General features: G+C 37.6%; 1 protein-coding gene across 5 annotated transcripts in view; it reads right to left on the bottom strand.

The window, feature by feature from the left end:
* PPP1R9A (protein phosphatase 1 regulatory subunit 9A) overlaps positions 1-20,117 on the bottom strand; it is a 333,913-nt gene that overhangs the window by 76,959 nt on the left and 236,837 nt on the right. The window contains exons 7-8 of one of the 5 annotated variants that reach the window (XM_032592406.1): positions 18,704-18,766; positions 17,614-17,679 (exon numbers count right to left, since the gene is read on the bottom strand). The exons of the other annotated variants lie outside the window; for them this stretch is intronic. Coding sequence (XP_032448297.1) covers positions 17,614-17,679; positions 18,704-18,766 — 129 coding nt within the window. The remainder of the gene's footprint in view (positions 1-17,613; positions 17,680-18,703; positions 18,767-20,117) is intronic. 5 annotated transcript variants of the gene reach the window in all.

Below are 20,117 nucleotides of genomic sequence, written 5' to 3'. Positions count from 1 at the left end.
AGAGGGAGACACAGAATCTGAAGCAGGCTCCAGGCTCCGAGCTGTCAGCACGGAGCCCAACGCAGGGCTCAAACCCACGAACTGTGTGATTATGACCTGGGCTGAAGTCCGTCCAACTTAACTAACTGAACCACCCAGGCACCCCTGCTGAAATTCTTTTTATCTTTCTTTGCATCTTTCCATTTACTAATGTTTTGTCTTTTTAATTAGTCTTATAAGCATCCTAAGGTCAAGATAGCTTTTTTTTTTAGTGTCTGTTACTTATTAGAAGCTCTGGATAGGGTGTTTAAAAACTCTCATGCCATGTGGAATTTAACAAAACAAATGAGCAAAGGGAGAAAAGAGAGAGAGAGAGAGAGAGAGAGAGAGAGAGAGAGAGAGAGAAAGGCCAACCAAGAAATAGACTCTTAACTACAGAGAACAAACTGATGGTCGCCAGAGGGGAGGTGGGTAGGCGGATGGGTTAAATAGGTGATGGGGATTTAAGAGGCACACTTGGGTTTACACTATACATTAACTAATTGGAATTTAAATAAGAACTTAAAAAAAAATCTTGCCATTCTCTCTTGATGATCATTTACCATTCCCAACATAAACAGACTTTATAATAAAGGATGCATTTACCACAGAACCTCATAATCTTCTAGAAGTTAAAAAGTTACATTTAGTAGACTAAGAATAATGTGTTCTGATTCTTTGATCTTTACTGAAAATGGATATTACTTTTATGGTTAATCTGAAAATAAATTACATAGAATGATAGGTTAGTAGAATTTCATAAACCTCAAAATTAGATTGGATTGAATCTGCCATTTACAGAGGAGATGGAAAATACTGCATCAAAAAAAAAATATTCCACAACAAAGTATTTCCATTGATTATCCATCTCCTCCTTATTTCTGGCCAGATTCAACATCTTTCAAGTAAACAGAGACTCCTGAAAGTCCTTTGTCCCAACTTGAAAATCCACTTTAAAAGAAGTACAAGAACTGACAGAGATAGTAAGGGTTCCTTTTCACAAATCCTCATCTACCTTCTTGATTAATGTCTTATACTTCCCTTTTTTTTAAGTGTTTTTTTTTTTTTTTTAATTTTGAGACAGTAAGAGAGAGAGAGCATGAACAGGGGAGGGAGAGAAAGAGAATTCCAATGTGGGGCTCAATCAAGAACAGTGAATTCATGACCTGAGCCGAAACCAAGAATTGGACACTTAGCCAACCGAGCCACCCAGGTGCCTCTATTCTTATACTTTCTTATCGCCCTCCCAAAGACACAAAAAATGAATAGCAATTCTTTGGTAACTTACTGAGTGCCCAATACTACACTCCTTAAAACTGTAAGATATAGGTATTACTATGTCACTGTAATTAGAAGAAACTGAGACTCAAGACTATACCCAATGATAGACAATTTGTTATGCTGTTGATGCTACATCCAACACATTCCAAAGCCCTTGCTCTTTCTTCTGTACTGTGCTGCTTTCAGTCTACAGATAAAGTAAAGCTTTCTGGGATAAAAAATGGGAATACATTCCTTTCACATTTCCCCAACCAAAATGCTGGTGCATAATCCTGTTGTGTTGAGGTTTACCTTCCACATCTCTGAACATTTTCATCCAATTCACTTTGAAGACTTGCACCTGTCTCTAGTGAGCTCCAAACCTTTTGTCCTCTTCTTTTCTCTCATAACATGCTCACTCTGGGCAAGTGCACAGAAGTCTCCTTTGAAGGGTTTGGCCTACGGGTCTGCTCACTGATGTTTCATGCACTCTTTCTTATATAAACCAGAACCACAGCATCCAATCTATAGAACTACTGCAGTGTCTTAAAATGGATGGAAAAGATAACTTCCAAGGCAAAATGAATGCAAAATTCCTCAGATGTTTATGGTCTGTCTCTTTTACATTTCCTTCTCACATCTGGCTTTCTTGAGCTACCCATCTTTATTGTCTCTTCCCAAAGCATTTCATCTCCTATTCCTAGACAACTTCCATTATATTTGTATTACATCAGAGCACTTATTTTATTAAAACAGTAATAAGTGCAGCTAGCTGATAGGTTCTGCCTCTTAGTGAGTATCTAACTTTTGACTGGTGGGAGCAAAAGCGTGTAGACATTCTCGAGCTTTGAACACTCAGGAGAGCTGTAGACCTCATTTTAGGTTTTACAGAAGGAAGGGGCATGATCTGTTATATTGGTGAGTTGGTTAAGTGGAGACCAACTAAACAATCTTCACTTTGAAGTCACTTAGGCCTGGATTCAAATCCTGGCTCTACAGTGTTGGTGAAGTTAGCTTCCAGGTCTAAGTTTCAATTTCCTTATCTATAGAGTGAGGATAAAAACATCTCCTTAGTGTAACAAGGTTATTGTGAGGTTAAGTTACATGGTGTTCAGTACAAGTTGTGGTACATGGTAGATGCTCAAAACAAGCAATAGCTGCCAGTCGTGGTGGTGATCCTACAACAGCAACATATACTAAAGCTTCTCCAAGTCTGCATCTTATACCCAGATATTTGCTAAGTTCTGGTCTCAGAAATACAATACCCTACAAGACCCTGCTACTGTGTCACATGAATCTTTGATAAGCAAATTGGCCATTTCTGAAGCAAAGCTTTTCTTTTCCCTAAACCTGCCCCTCTTATAGTCCCAGTTTCGGAGGAGGCATCAGCTTCTGCCCAAGACCAAGAAAACTATCAGGCCTCTGTTCTCCTCACTTATGCCCCGTCCCCTTGCCCCTGCCCTCCTGCCCTAGTGATGCAAGATGAAGACCCATCTACTTCCCTCCTCCTATGAGTCTGCTGCTTTAAGGCTCTTCTAATCCACTCCTTTATGCTTCTACTATATCCTTGCATCACTCATAAAACTTGGGCCTTTTTTTATATCTGCCTTCTCCTATTATCCGCTTTCAACTGTAAGCTCCTTGAGAGCGTCAGGTATGATTTATTCTTGCACTCCCAGTGTGGCTAGCACACCGCTTGGCATATAGTAGGCACTAAACAAATGTTTGCTGAATAAATTAATACAATTTTAGCCGCATCTGCACAGCACAGCAGAGCCCTGATTTTCCTGTTAATTCTCAGCTTTCAAGTAAGAAATATGGTGGAGCACAGCTGCAGCTCAGGCCTAAATGACCCTTTTGGGGATTTTCTCTTGTTGTCAGGTTCAACCATCAGCAGTAATTTTTGCTCTAGCAATGTTTGCTCTGGTAAATTCCGGGAAACTAAATGGTGCTAATCATAAAAATAGCCTTGATTATGCAGTTTCTGTTGGAATTTGTTTACTGGATCTGAATTTGGTTATATATATTTTCAGACTCAGTTCTGCTAGAGAATAGAAGAGAGTTGCTTTTTCTCTGGAGGAGAAAGACCTCAAACTAACACTTTAATGTTTAAAATTCCTAAATCTGTGCCAGTCATCCAGATGGCTTTCAGCAAAAGTAGCTCCTTCTCTGCAAAGGCATCTCTTTCCATTTTCTGTCAGTTGACTTCTGTGTGTCCTAGTTTTGTAATGTTAGGCCGTTTGGTCTCTTTGCTCATCTATAAAATGGGAATAACAGCATCTTCTTCATAAGGTTGTTGGGAGAATTTCCAGTAGCGATACTTTCAAAGTATTAATCATAATGCCAAGAATTTGCTGAAAGACTAGATGACTTTATGACTATGATCATTTTCACCATCCCTGGCTTCTCCAGGACAATGACAGCAAAAAAAGCATGGGCTCTGGGGTTGGCGAGACAAGGGCCCCAAAAGAGAAAAAATAATTTCACAGTTGCACGGTAGCTGGCAAGTCATTTAACTTCTATCTTTTATGCTCACCTCTTCTATAAAATGGCCCCAAAGATACCAATCTCATAGGATATTGAGAGGATTCAAAGAAATTAAGTACGTAAAACATCCACCATGATGCCTGGCCCAAAATATATATTCCCTACTCCTCTCATTTCTCAAGTCATTCAAAATTTTCTTGTCAGTCTTTGTTCTCAGAATGTTTTCTGATATTTCACTTCATTCTACCTTCTAGAATGTTTCTTAAGCAAGATACATCTAACATCTATATCTAAGTTCCACATTACCCGCCCTCAAGCACTCAGCTTCTCAGATAATTTGCTCACAAATTATTTTTCCTAAAATTCTGACTAGGTAAATTTAAGATTTGCCTATAAATTTTTTTGTAACAACTCAAACTCATCTTTTCCCTTCTTAAAATTCCCTAGCAATTATGATAGACGGTTTATAAGTTAGCATCTGATTTTACAGTATTTTAAATGCCTTCTTTAGTTTTATTTTTTCCTCTCTTCCTTCCTTTTATAAAGTATACTCCTGAAAAGCAGGGGCTCTATTTTCCACTATGGCAGGCTCTAAAATGATCCCTAAGGATCCTTCTTCCTGGGTAATCATGCTCTTCTATAATCCATTCTCCCTTGAATGTGGGCTGGACCTAGTGACTCGCTTCTAAAATCGACAATACAACAAAAGTGATGGGATGTCCTTTCTGAGATTAGTTTACAAAAAGACCATGACTTGCGTCTCTTTTGTCCTCTTGCTCTTGAGAAACGAGCTGCCAGGTTGTGCATGGCTCTATGGAGATGCCTACATCGTAAGGAACTGAGGTTTCTGGCCAGCAGCCAGCAAGGACCTGAGGTGTGCCAGTGGTCACCTAAGGGAGCTTGGAAGTGCATCTTCTGTGTCCTGCCAACACCTGCGAGTGGGCCTGGAAGGAGATCTTCCCCCAGCAGAGCATGGAGATGACTGGGGCTCTGACCGACACCTTATTTGCAGCCAGGGACAGATCTTGAGTCAGAGGCATCCAGTTAAATGGACTGAAAGATACTGTAATATAGAAATATTTCCTATTTTAAGTTTCTGAGTTTGGGTCATAATTTGCTATACACCAACAGAAAGGGGGTACTGCCATTACAAATGCAGAAAAATGTGGAAGTGACTTTGGAAACAGGCAGTGAAGGAAGGCTGGGAGGATTTTGAAGAGTATCTTAAAGCAAGCCTAAATTGTCTGGAACACACTGTAAGTGGAAATCTGGAGGAATGGGGGGGGGGGTTCTTGTGTAGTGGCAGAAAGCTTAGCAACATTATCACCTTCTATGAGAAGAAAGTAAGAAATGTCCCCGGTGAACGGAGTGATCAAGCTAAGTAGATTTCCAAACAAGTGTTGAAGGTGCTGCTTGATTTCTTCTTGCTGCTTATGGTAAAATGTGACCAAAGAGAGAAATTGAGAGGACCATTAAACAGAAAGGAACTAAGACCTTGATGGTTTTTAACATCTTGATTCTAAAAATAAGAACTAGTTTCCAAAGTTCAAACCCAGGGTACTGCCAGGAGAACATGGCCTAAAAATGAAGCAGAGGGTGGAACTAAAATCTTTTGTTAAGAATTCTGAACTTAGGTATGGAGGTTCCTCAAAAAATTAAAAATAGAAATTCCACTACTGGGTATTTACCTCAAAAATACAAAAACACTAATTCAAAATGATATATGCACCCCTATGTTTACTGCAGCATAATTTACAACAGTCAAGATATGGAAGCAACCCAAGCGTCCATTGATAGATGAACGGATAAAGAAGATGTGGTATGAATATGTGTGTACATATGTATAATTATATATATAACAAAATATTCCTCATTCATTAAAAAGAATGAGATCTTTCCATTTGTGACAACATGAATGGACAGAGAGGATATTATGCTAAGTGAAATCAGTCAGAGAAAGACAAATACCCTATGATTTCACTTGTGTGTGCAAAATAAGAAATAAAACTAATAAACAAACAAACAATAAGCAGAAACAGACCATAAATACAAATAACAAACTGATGGTTGCCAAAGGGGAGGAAGGTAGAGAGATGGGAAAAATAGGTAAAGGGGAGTAGGAAATACAGGTTTCCAGTTACGGAATGAATAAGTCACAGGGATGAAAGGTACAACATAAGGAATATAGTCAATGGTACTGTAATAGCATTGCATGGTGGCAGATGGTAGCTACATTTGTGAGCACAGCAATATGTATAAACTTGTCAAATCACTGGTGTTGTATACCTGAAACTAATGTAACATTGTGTGTCAACTACACTTAAATTAAAAAAAAAAAAAAGAGGGCTGAGGAATAGCAGTTACATGTACTACAATTTGTAATATTCCACTATTGAGGCAGTTTTCAACCACAGTTTCTAAAGTTTTACTTTCTAGGAATATCCCAATTCTATCCATCTCAGGCTCTATAATCTTTCCCCCTTCAATGATTTTACTCTATTGAATCTGTTGATGAGTATTCAAATACCAAATATCTTTAAAAAGATTTTTATTTTCTTTCTTTCTTGGAAGAAATTCTCTTAAAATAATTACGTTTCTCTTCTTTATTGTTTGTTTTTGAGAGAGGGAGAGAGAGAGAGAGAAAGAGACAGAGTGTGAGCAGGGGAGGGCAGAGAGAGAGGGAGACACAGAATCAGAAGCAGGCTCCAGGCTCTGAACTGTCAGCACAGAGCCTAATATGGGGCTTGAACTCATAAACCGTGAGATCATGACCTCAGTCGAAGTCTGGCGCTTAACTGACTGAGCCACCCAGGTGCCCCAAAATAATTAAGTTTCTAACTATAATTACATTTATTGAAAAAAATGAAATATAACCCCCAAAAGAAGAATTCTGAACTTAGGGAACACACACACATATATATATATATATATATATATATATATATATATATATATATATTTTAATAATGCGTAATAAGCAAGTCTTTCACATGCCCTAAAGAGAGACTATCTATTTTCCAAGGCTGTTCACTATACAAACATCATTAAAAAGGTAGTATGAAAGAAAGGCTATCAGTGCCTCTGCTCACATGACACACAGAGAAGTCAGGCCCACTGGGGAACTGTCCCCAATAATATCTATTCTTGTTTCTATACCATCTTGGCTTTTGGTGAATTTTCCCATTAGTATGATTCTCTCTCAGCTACACTGATCAGTGTGACCCAAAGTGGTTGGGACTAAATCCATTCAGTCGTTTCATATAATTAAGACTACTATTAAATGAACTCCAAGCAGCAGAATGAGTCCAATGTATAGTAACTGAGATCAACCACATTCCCCAGGCTTTCAGACCCTACTGGCTAAATAAGTCCTATAAACCATTGGTGTTTACCTTAGAAACTCAGGTGGCTCTATCCTTAAGCTTTTTTATTTATTTCACTTGGCCTAAGGTATTAGTCCAGATATAACAGGATGTATCAGTGATTGCCCAGACTTGGTACTGGCCCCCAAAAGAAAGTCTAGGATTCAGGGCAATCCTACCATCTTATAACAACCCTGGCCAGCAAGTTGAGATTGATCTGAATGCCTTCCAGGGCTGAGGTGGTGTCCCTGATCACATCACCTAAAGTCAGGAACAAATTTTGCACCATCTTATCTAATTAAATGAGTCTAACCCTAAGAATAATTGCCTGCACGATGCATATAACAAATAAGTCAGCTACCACTCAGGAAAGCAACCCTTAGTAATCAAGAACAGTCTCATTTTAGAAGGATCTCTAGAATCATCTAAGGGTTATGTGATATAATGATGGTGTTTCTTTAAATACATAAGGCCTCTTATGACCACCCTTGTGGTGAAGCTATGTGAGCAACTCAAAGAGTCTGATCAATTGCCACAATCTGTTTCCATGATTTGCCATCTCAAACTTAACCTGTTAGTCCGTAATTTTCCAAGTGACAGACTAATCAGGTAATGGACAACAGCTCAAGAGTCAGTAAAAAAAAAAATATAACAAGGTTCATCAAGGGGAGTACTAGGCAGAACCAAAAGAATGGCCTTGAGTTATGCCCATTGAGCAAAGTGACCATGTCCCTTCTGGGGTGTGCATAACTAGTGCTGAGGCTGGAAAACCTAGCAGACAGCTTTGGACAGCTTAGCTGAGCCCTTAGTGAACCAAGCCCAGGCATTTCAGTAAACTTCTAGGAACTGAAGGCCTCACTGAGCTAGAGGCCTTGTTTCTACAAACTGGAAAGCTGCTACTTGTTCATGTAAATCTAAGATGCTGCTGGGCCAGGTTGGTAGCTTTCTTGAATCTATCATTCCCATTTGACAAGCCAGGTTTGTTGGGTCTTTCCAACTTTATTGATCAGGGAGTTCAAGCTGACCTATCCCAAACTGAAACTATTAGACCAGAGGGTCACAAGGCCTCCATGGGTCAGACATGTAGTTTCAGTTCCCACAAGAGCTTAGTAGAAGGTTAATAACTGACTTTTTTTTTTTTCTTTTCTCAGTTGCTGCATCAGACGTGCAGTGTTGTTATACTGGGAAATGGCTGAGTAGTCTGGCAGCCATTACATGTTTAAATAAGCTGTGATTGCTCCTTCTTTGCCTGGGATTCTATACTGTTCCTGGGATTCTATACTGTTCCTGTTGGACCGTCTGGGAGGAAACAGGGAGAGTGACCTACATATGCTACTATTAGTGTTCTCCATGTGGCAATCCCTGAATAGTAAAATCTCCGCTGGCACTAATGGGACAAAGAAGGGCAGGTGTATGTGTAACGTATCAGTTCCATTATACATATAGCAGTGGAAGCCACAGTGGTATTATGTTGCATGGGTTCCATCCACAAGGCCGTTTTGTTTCCCTTCCCATTGTGAACTCTGCCCAAACCACATCAGTTGAATTTGGTCATTCTTTCTCATGATGGCATCGGTGAGGTGATGATTTGTGAGCCAGTATCCACAGAACCATGAGGTTGAGTGTCTCTCCTCCCAAAGTTCCCCAGCATACTCAAGGGGTTCATACAGCATTTAGTCTCCCTGGAGGACAAAAGAGATCTCAGCCTGATCCCTAATCACCTTCCTCCTTAGAGCAGCTGAGTTCGTGTTAGAAAGGGGAGGTATCAAGGGGCGTAGAGGCAGAGGGCAGCCCTGTGTCACTAATAAAGCACACTTATTTTCAGTTTTGAGCAGTGCGGTAGTTACTCCTGTTTTAACCAAACTTCCAATGTCTACCACCTAAAGCAATATGTAAAGCGCTGTATATCATTACTGATACAACCCAGTTAGCTTTGGGGAGTCTTTGACCCAGCAGTCACAGTTTTGACTCCCATAGCAGGAACTGTTATGGGCGCTATCTCAACCTGGAGTCCAATCCTAAGTTTCGTTTGGTTAGAACATAAGGAATGGGGAAGTTTTCCAACGCGGTGAGGCTGACTGTAAGAATTTAGTTGGGACGCCTGGGTGGCTCAGTCAGTTAAGCGTCAGACTTTAACTCAGGTCACGATCTTGCAGTCCATGAGTTCGAGCCCCGCGTCAGGCTCCGGGCTGACAGCTCAGAGCCTGGAGCCTGCTTCCGATTCTGTGTCTCCCTCTCTCTCTGCCCCTCCCCCGTTCATGTTCTGACAATACTTATAGCAACTAAGATGCACCACAAAATACTTTGAGACCTTGTACTGTCTGAATGACTACAGCTGGCATAATAAACTGCAGGAGGGGCTGAGTCACAAGGCAGCCCGACTGTTGCTATTTCTCCTTAATTAGCATAATATGCCTTGCTTCATAACCTCCACACTGAACTCACTAAAGCTCTAAGGATTTCCCAGGCTCCTGAGTGTGACAATTGAAAATCCCTTCCTTTCAAGCTAGATGTCAGTGTGTTTCTCTAGGACTGTGGTCCGACCAAGGTCAGAACGTTCTTCTAACCCAGAATAGGTCTTTGTACTAGTTGACACAGACATATTTTTGTGCCGATTCCTCAAACCCCAATTTCCGAAGAGTGCTGAGAAGAAGGCTGGATGATACCTGCATAAGCAGGTGTGTGTGGAGAGGAACCCTGAGCTAGGTAACCTGCATCTTTTATAACAGGCAACGTTACCACCCTTGCTCCAGGGGAGAAGACTACCTGTACCTTCTAAGACTGTTCACTACACAAACACTGGATAGTCCAGAACAAAGGGCAGTCAGTGCCTTAGAAATATGAAGGTCTCATGGAGAATTGTTTCCCAATTATTAATGGGAAAAAAAGTCTAGAAATTCAGCTGATTTTTAAAGTCCCTAAAATATTGTCCAATTTACCTTTTTAAAGACGGTCCAACTAGTATTCCTTTCCACATACTCTGCCTGCAGGTAAACTGGTCTTTTTACCTCTTTTTTTTTTTTTTTTAAATTTTTTTTTTTCAACGTTTATTTTTGGGACAGAGAGAGACAGAGCATGAACGGGGGAGGGGCAGAGAGAGAGGGAGACACAGAATCGGAAACAGGCTCCAGGCTCTGAGCCATCAGCACAGAGCCCGACGCGGGGCTCGAACTCACGGACCGCGAGATCGTGACCTGGCTGAAGTCGGACGCTTAACCGACTGCGCCACCCAGGCGCCCCTTTACTTCTTGAACATATCCAAAATTGACCCAACTTCTAGGTTACAGAAAACAAACAAAAACCACAAAAAACTTCTTGCAAATAAAAATTAACACCACAAATCTAAATTCATACTTTTATTTTGTACATCCTTCACTGTGATGATTCTTTTACACTATGCTTATCTAGCCTTTTGACAGGTTGCCTTGAAAGTGCTTTAAATTCTTTACCATATATATTTACTGTTTCCAAAACAAAATAGTGAGCTTCTTGGGAGTGTAAACTATATTTTTCCATGAGTCAATATTCCTAATTCGATTCCTCTTAACAAATGCTACCTACTCACTAATATATAATGCCACTGTCTTTAAGTCCCTGATAAATACATTCTATATGAGGAGGGAACTAAAGATTCCTATTTTTCCCACTGAGATCCAGAATTAAACAGTCAACAGACCAAAGTAGACCTCTGTAATTCAAATGTCACACTGCAATTTCAAATTGGCAGCCTTCCTTGAGTTTCATTTTACTTGCCAAGGAAACAATGAAGCGCTTATTCTGATGCCAGCAGAACTGTGGGAAGGGACAGAGAGATTTGTATTTCCCTGAATTTATAATCTGCAGAAGAGAACAACTACAGGAACCAAAGTGGCACATGTTATACGATTACTTTAATAATTCTATAATTCTACAACTAATTGAATCTTGGAAAATGCAAAGTGATGCATATGGTTGCAAAAATGCTAACCAGAAGTTATAGAAATGAAAAGGTAAAATCAATACAAACATCATTGATGGTACTTCTATGGATTATCTATGAATTGATGATAAACACTATCTCGATTTTACAATTTCCTTTCAGAGAGAATAAGTCTACTCCTTTCCTCACGGCTGTCTGGTGGTTCGTGGCAGCAATTCTTTCTGACAAAGTCCCTGCAACACCAGGACTCAAAGGTCAGCTTTCCTGGCGTCTTTAGGCTGGACAACTCCAGCTATGATCGCAGCTAACTCCTTCCCACAAACGCCCATAATCCGAGGCCTGCTACAATGCATATTCTGTTTCACTAGGTCTGAGGCTGGGTGGGGAAATGTGTAATTTTAAAGAAGTACCATGAGATTGTCACATTGAGGCAAGTTTGAGACAGAGTTGTAGGGTCATTTTGTAAATGCTGGGGAGCAGGAACTAGGTCGGAGTCATTTTGTATCCATATAACGGCTAAATGTAAGAACTGTCCATGGCAGATATTAATTTTTCATTAAATATTGAGTTGACAGAATATTTACAAAACATATAGACAGTATATGAATAAAGATAAAGCACTACCAATGAACAACCTAGTACAAGAAAAGGAGCAGTATCACCACATTGTAGAGTCCTCTTGTGTGTGCTTTCCTGTTTTAGTTGCTTGCCCTTCAAAGTAATCCTGCTGGATTTTATCATTCTTGGTTTTTCTTCAGTTTTATCATATTTACGTATAGCAAAACAATGTATCATTTGTTTTTAATGGTTCTAAACTTCATATAAGTGGAATTCTATTGTATTCTTCTGTGCCTTTTTTATTTTGAATGGTATGTCCCTGAGATTCTACCAGTTGCCATGGGATTGCTGAAACCACTTCTGTACATCATTCCACTATAAGAATACACCACAGTATTTTTGCCCATTCTCTTGTTGGTAGAGATAGCAGTTGTGTCCAATTTTTTTCTCTTATAAGAAAAGTATTAGAACAATTCTTACAGTTCATGTATATAAGACTTTTACTAAGTGTTTAGAAGAAGTCAACCTTATTAGATAATGTCAAATTGTTTTTCAAGGTGGACGGGCCGATGAATATTCCTGTGTGCAGAGAATAAAAGTTCCTTTTACTCCACATCCTCACCAAAACTTAAAATATTCCATTTAAATCAATTCAGTAGCTATCAAATGGTATTTCATTTTGGTTTTTAATTTTTACATCCTGATTGCTAATATGTTCAGGCATCTTTTCATATGTTCATTGGCCACTGAGGTTTCCTCTTCTATGACATGATCATTAAAGCCAATGCTATTCTTTTCTTATTGGCTCACAGAAGTACTTTTTATATGACTCTCTTTCAGTTACTTATTTTTCAAACATTTTCTTCCAGCCTCTGGTCTGCCTTTTTGCTTTCATAAAGGTATTCTGATGAACAGAAGTTCTTAATTTTAATACAATTTTCTCAATCCTTTCCTTTATAGTTTTGCTTTCTTAGGTGTTTTGTGTAGAAACATTTCTTACAATGAGGTCATAAAGATAGTCTTCTACAGTGTCTTCTAAATTTTCTTTTTGCATCTAAATAGTTGATCCACCTGGAGTGAATTTTTAGATACAGACTGAGATTGGGGATTGCAACTACACTGTTTTCTCTTCACTAAGAAGCCTAACATTCCCCAGCTCACCTGGAGTGTGATCTGCATGACTAATCCAATTTTCATGTATGTGAGGGACTGCTTCCGGACTCCTTGACCAACTTGTTCCTTCTTTTGCTCCAGGGACTAAATTTCTACAGCTTAGTAATAAATATCTCTCTTCTAAGGCATGTGAAATGTTACTTTTTTTTCCTGGTGCATTGTTCGGATTTCCTATGGATTATAGCAATAGCTTACCAAATTCTATTTTTAAATTCTTTACAATTCTTTTCACTGGCATTGCATTGAATGTATAAATCTACTTAGAGAAAATTGACTCAATTAAACTACTGAGTCTTCTAATCCATGAATAAGGCTTCTTTTCCCTTTCATATAAGCCTTCTTTAATATATTTCAATAAAATTCTTTCCCTGAGGGTCTTGCCTATGTTTTATTAGGCAAGGTCTTGCCTTTTACCAAAGGAATTAATAATTTATAAGTTATATCCTCTCTCTGTAGACACATTGAAATACATGCTATATTTTATATTAATTATATGCCCAACAAATTTGCTAAAATCTTATAATTTTAGTAATTGATCTTTAGGTATATTTGAGGTTTTCCAAATAGATAATCACATCACCTGCAATAATAACAGTTTCATTTCTTGGGGCAACCTGGGTGGCTCAGTTGGTTAAGTGTCAGACCCTTAGGTTCGGCTCAGGTCATGATCTCGTGGCTTCATGGGTTTGAGCCAAACATTGGGCTCTGCATTGGCAGCACGGAGCCTGCTTGGGATTCTCTGTCTCCCTCTCTCTCTACCCCTCCCCCACTCACACTGTCTCTCTCTCTCAAAAAATAAATAAAACTTAAAAAAAAGTTTTATTTTTTCTTCTCCAATGTATTTCTTTTTTTCCAATCTATTTCTTTTACTTCTCGCCTTCTAGTATGATGTCAAATACAAGTAGTGACTGATGTTCAAATATGAAACCATACTTGCATTACTGGCTAAACTCTATGTCACTATAATCTCTCTTTTAAATGTTCTTGGATATGATTTGTTAATATCTTATTTAGGCTTTTTCTTTTTGCATTGTTTTATGAATAGGATAGGCCTGTAAGTCTTCTTTATCATCATCATATGGTTTGGTACCAAGGTTATACCTCATTACCTCATACATCTCACACCCTCAAGGTTTTACTATATTCCTAGTATCAGAGTTGTTCTACTTTCATTTTTGTCCTCTGGAAGAAGTTATACAGGACTGGAGACACCGGTTCCAGTTTGGTATAATTGATAAAATAATTGGGATTTTATCTTTTTTTCCTTTCTCCTTTTTTCTCCCTTCCCTTTTTACTTCCTCCCTGCATCCACCCTCTTCTGTTGTCTGTTACTCATGGTGATTTGTACTTTGAAACTGTAAGCTCATTTTTTTTTTCAACGTTTATTTATTTTTGGGACAGAGAGAGACAGAGCATGAACGGGGGAGGGGCAGAGAGAGAGGGAGACACAGCATCAGAAACAGGCTCCAGGCTCTGAGCCATCAGCCCAGAGCCCGACGCGGGGCTCGAACTCACAGACCGCGAGATCGTGACCTGGCTGAAGTCGGACGCTTAACCGACTGCGCCACCCAGGCGCCCCTGTAAGCTCATTTTTTTGAAACTTTAACATTTAGGCTTTGATTGAAGATGAATACTCGATAAAGGGTATTTTTTTTTCTCTTAAAGGTAGCATAAATTCAGGTTGCTGTGATCAACATGTCTCAGGAAAAATTTTTTCTTCCCTTCTATCCAGCACCAAGGTTTAACAAGGCAGTTTCTCACATAGTGGAGTTTAGATTTTATTTTCATCTTATATAGTAGTGTAGCCCATGGGACTCAAGCTTCACTATGGGGGTTTCCAATTAGACATCCCACTTTGGGTAGGCCCTGGGCTTTGTCTACTGTAACTCAAAGCAGTATCAATTACAGTCTCATCATAATATGCAGAATACTTACAATAAATATAACATTATGAAAATGAAAGAAGCCAGATATTGAGAAGTGTGTACTTTATGATTCTGTTCAAATGACATTCTAGGATTGACAAAATTAATCTATAATGTTAGAAAACAGATAGATATTTGGTTTGGGCTAAGAGTAACTGCAAAGTTCTATAAGAAAATTATTTGAGGTCATGAAAATGTTCTGTATCTTGATTGTGGTGGTGGTTATTCATGAAACTGTCTATCTACATAAATACATTTACAATTGGTGCATTTTATTGTATATGAATTATCCCTCATTAACACTGACGCTAATATATGAAATATGAATATATAATGATAAAAAGTCGAATTATATTCTAAAGATCCAAACATTTTACTCTGTCAATTTTATGTCAATAAGATAATTTTTTAAGCTCTTTAAGACCTGGAATTTCAGAAATCTATTAAGAGTTTTTACCACTACCCTTACAAGCATCAGTATCAGCTTAAAATAAATGTAATACTTATCAGACCTACTAAACCTCCATAATAAAGCTGCTTTGAAACACTGGTCTTTGGTCAGGTCACCATTTAGTTCTTACTGCTGAAGAAAAGAGATTTCTATGATTGATGGCTATTGGGCAAAATAAGAGAAGATGGCTATCTATGCAATATTGATCTTGACATCACTTAGGCCATTTCAACTACTCTGTTTCTATTGTATGTTTATGCAGTTATGACTAAAAAGAAGTCATGTCAATGTGAGTGACCAAATTCTTATTGCTGAAGTCCAAAGATTTTCAAGGAATGAAGTATGTATATTCATTTTTTTTCTGGTTTTATGTGCAAACAATTTTGGTGCAGTGTGATAGAGACAAGGTCTTCTTGCAAATTCACGTTCTTTCAAAACAATTAAAATGTGGAGGTAAAATCCCACAGAAAGGTGCTAAATCCCAAATACCAAAGGACAAGTACAGATTATTCCTCAGTCCCTATCTCTAATCTCTAGTCTTGCCAGGTTTGACAATCCTTTTCCCATGTACTCTACGCCAGTCTTGCCTCCTTATTTCAGATTATGCTCCTAACTAAATTTTATTCTCCTCATTTAACTCTATTCTCCAATTTTCATCTTAACGTCCTTTGAGTGATTCAATTCAGTTCAATTTCTTGGCTTCCTCTAATCTGCCCAGCGCTAGGCTCAGGCTGGTATGTATTAAAAATCAACCAGCTACTGAAACCTGTCACTGAAGAGATTATAAACTAGTGGGGGATATTTATAGGTAAATAATGGTAGAGAGAGATGTGCAGTACTATTGACTCATACAGAAAAGGGGCCCCAGCCCAGCTGAGACAGTCTAAGAAGGCTTTGTAGAGAAGACACATGAAACCTAAACTGAGCCCTGAAAAGTAAACAGGATCACCGGGCATACAAGGGCAACCAAGAATGAGTGCAGGGAATGGCATTCCAGGAAGAGAAGAGAGAAGGAGCAGAGGCATGGCGAAGCCACAGGATCCCTCGGGCCCACTGGACAGTAAGGCTGATAAGGCCCATCTCCAGTGGTGCCTTTTTGCATCCTATAACTTTTTGGTATAAAACTATATTCAACTTACAAATATTCTTAAAGTTGGAAAAATATTGTCATTCCTGTTATTTCTGTGACATCTCCAACACTGCAAAGCCTGTTCGTCATTGTACTATAGAATTGTTCTAGCATGATTTCTAGGATGTGCAAAGTCTATATTCTCAGAGGAATTTAATGGCATAGAAAATTTGATAGAGTTTATTTAGTATTTTGTAACTCACTCATGAATAAATATCATCACAATGTGATAGTTGGAAAGAAAATAACATGAAGATATTCAAATCACTTGCATTATGATAAAATAAAGAAAATAAGCTACAAAAAAGATGACAATATGTAGGCAAAGGTTTCTATTTTAACCTCTATCTTCCCTTGACACTATCCATCTTCCTGTCTGTGCTCAATATTATAAATAATAATTTTTTCACATACAAAGAATATATTTCTAAAGAAGATCTTTCAAGTATAGGAGGATGTCTAACTCCAGGAGATGGTGTGTGTGTGTGTGTGTATACGTTTACACTGCTTAGGCTAGATCAAGCATGGATACAATCTTCATCTAAATGTTTTCCAAGCATCTTATGATTCTAGGTTTCAGTGACAATGACCAGTACTGTAGATTTGGGGATCACAAACTAAAGGGTGTAATTAAATTTAATGGTTTTAAAGATCCAAATTGGAGTCTATAAACAAGTTGTTAAAAAGGTCTTATATTTCTCCTATTCTTCAGGCTCCTCTTATCACCATAATCCAATCTCCACTTTAAACATACTTGACTTCCATTTTTAAGCTCTCCCATTTCTGTTACTAGCAGCTAAAGATAGTGAGAATTATTTTGTCACCTGAAGTGTAATACGTTTTTAGACATTTTCCTATGTCCACTGTGTAAATCATGCAAATAAGTACTTGTATAATTTAAAGATACTGTGCATTTAGTTTTTGAAAAATTAAAAACTCTATATCCAAAGATTATTTTCTAAAATAACAACATTGGATTTAAAAACACTGTATTGTATAAACATTTACAGCCTTGTTATTGGGTATCTTTTTCTTCCCCTTTAATATAAATTACAAAATACTTAAAGTGTTAAGGGTTAAAAACATCCATGGTTAAACGTTAAGGATTGAGTCCAACTTGCAGAACCTGTACCTGTAATACGTGCTATATTTCAGAATTAAATATTATTTTTCAAATGATAATTTCTCCAACTATCATTCAACATAGAAAACACACGGCTCTAGAGTTCTTCTGAGCACACAGCTAGTTAATAAGACACATAGAATATTTAATTTCACACAGGAAGCAGAAAAGTACAGGTAAGCATTATTTTCCACCAAAAAAAACAAACCTTAAGGAAATAGTTGTTATTGTTATTGCAGTTGCCAGACACTCCTTGCAATTCAGCCACAGTGTTCTAAAACAGTTGACAACAAAAATTAAAGAAGGCTTTTTCCCTATTAAAGAGAGCAGCCTAAAGATAAAGGACAGAAAAAACACTAAAGTTCTGGTGCCTGCTATAACACAAACGTTTCAGAACTGAGAGAATGCCCCCCACTCATAGGTTCTCAACATTAAGAACAGTATAAACTCAATCCACATTATTAAAAGGCCATCCATAGTAACTGCAATCTCTTTTTCACACAACATAAGCTGTTTCCAACCAGGAACAGCAAACAGCAGGAGTCAAATTTAATGTTATCCCTGTAATACTTTTCACCTAAAAATTATATTCTTATAAATCATTCAACACTTATGCAAACCATAGCTTCTACTATATTTCTGTCTCTAATTATTAATGTTATTAATGTTAACACAAGCAATAAAAATGCATATCCATGTAGGCAGCTGCTCTAAATCATATTCAGTACTTTAAAAGATTCTAAAAACTAAACTACTGTTCTCATGATATAGTTATAATGATATTAATTCCAGTAATGAAAAAAATTATGGAAGTGAGATTAAATTATACTTTAAGAGAAGGAGCCTCGGTTTCTAGAGTGATGATTAACCTTGTTATAAACTACTGCCCGAAGAGACTCTGAAATAACACCTATAATCTAAGATTTTAAAATGTAATAAACATAATATTTTAAGAGTATATTTAAAGAAGCAAACCAAAATAATCATATAATTGCAAAGTGCATGTAAAATAGTTTATTTGAATGTGAACGACCATAGGTATTTCTTAATTCAAAAAAGTGGTACAGCACCAGTTCATACTTCATTTCTAGTCTGAGCCCAACTGTATTTCACATTGCATAGTGATCTTGGATAGAAACATCTACCTACAATTTACATACATGACCCATGTTACACAAAACATATATCAAAATTACATCATCCCACCATTGAAAGGCTAGACATTGATAGTTGTGGAGTATGACAGGAGATTAAATTTGTTATTGAAAATTAAAATCTAGTTGAAAAATTTACCATACCCCCAGAATTTCGTGGGATAGTGCTGACTGTGTGAGGGGCTTACTGAAATCCTCCATCGTTACCTTCCAGATTGTTAAAGAAAGAAAGAAAGAAAAAGAAATGAACAATAATTCTATTATTCAGAAATGCAGTTGCTAATTACAGATATATTCAGATCTATATTTCAATTATTCAGGTTTAATCTTCCTCTTCTTTACAGGATCCTGCCCTTTACTCTTCAGGCTTTTACTCTTCTCTGCTCTTCAGGCAGAGCCCTTTTTATTTATTTATTTTTTTATCACAATGTTTAACAGAGAGTAACCAGAAACAGGAATGTAAATTAAAATTGATTTGGTTGTTTGCTTACTTTAAACTCTTCTGGTTTAAATATTCGGGAAAAAATCATAAAGAGCAGAGATTTCAATAAAGTTTGGGAATTATCTATAAATTTTGAATTCTGCTGAATTACCACTTATAATTTCCTAAAGCATTAAAACAGCTATATGCAAGCACACACTATACATGATGAGGTATTCTTAATCCTAAATATGGTTTTGATAGAGAACTACTGTACTTTTATAATTTCAGGATATATTTCTCACATTGCAATGTTTTCCCCATAGGCAATTCAAGCAAGCAACTCCCCTCTGTCAATGTGACAAGTTCCAAGTTAGAATCAACCTTGGATGATTTGACCCAAACCAGAAGCTATCTATCCTTCAGTAGACAATGCTGATCTAAGCGCTGGCTCTGGAAATTAGTTGGATGAACTCGGTTGTCCTGCATTTAATTAGAGGTTTTCCTGGCTGGCCCAGGGAATGTCACAGGGGATATTGTGAAATAAAAATGATTCTAACTTTGAAATCACAAGATGATTCCATAAATGATAAGAAAAGTGAGAAGCCAAGTGATTGATTACACAATTCAGAATTAACAATGATGTGTAAATCAATACATTGTTCAATTACATATAAAATTAACTCAGTTATTCAAGGACCATTTACCCACTGGATAACCAATATTGGTCCTTCTCACCTTCATTATGTCGGTTGGCCATTTTACTTTTCATTAACAAAGAGGGAGAGAGTAAATAAAAAATAGGGGCATACCACTTAAATTGATTTAACACTATTTGGTACTATTAGTAAAAAAATTAAATCAAGGAGATAAAATATTTACGCAAGAGTGGATTTTCATTATTTGTACAGCTTCATTTCTCCTATGCACAGAAAATTAACAGTTGGTTTTAACTGAGCATGTTTTGGCAACACACAAGAAAGGGAGAATTATAAGTCAGAGAGGAGCATGAGAAAGAGACAAAGAAAAAGACTCCTTGACCTTTTCAGTAAAGTGAAGGTTACTTGGAATAACATAGTAGCAAGCATCTGATTTCTATTTCTACAACTTGAAGACAAAAGAAAAAGTTTAACCTAC

This window comes from Lynx canadensis, chromosome A2, assembly GCF_007474595.2.
Source record: "Lynx canadensis isolate LIC74 chromosome A2, mLynCan4.pri.v2, whole genome shotgun sequence".
NCBI classification, from domain to species: Eukaryota; Metazoa; Chordata; class Mammalia; order Carnivora; family Felidae; genus Lynx; species Lynx canadensis.
This window is presented reverse-complemented; position numbering and strand designations above follow the sequence as displayed.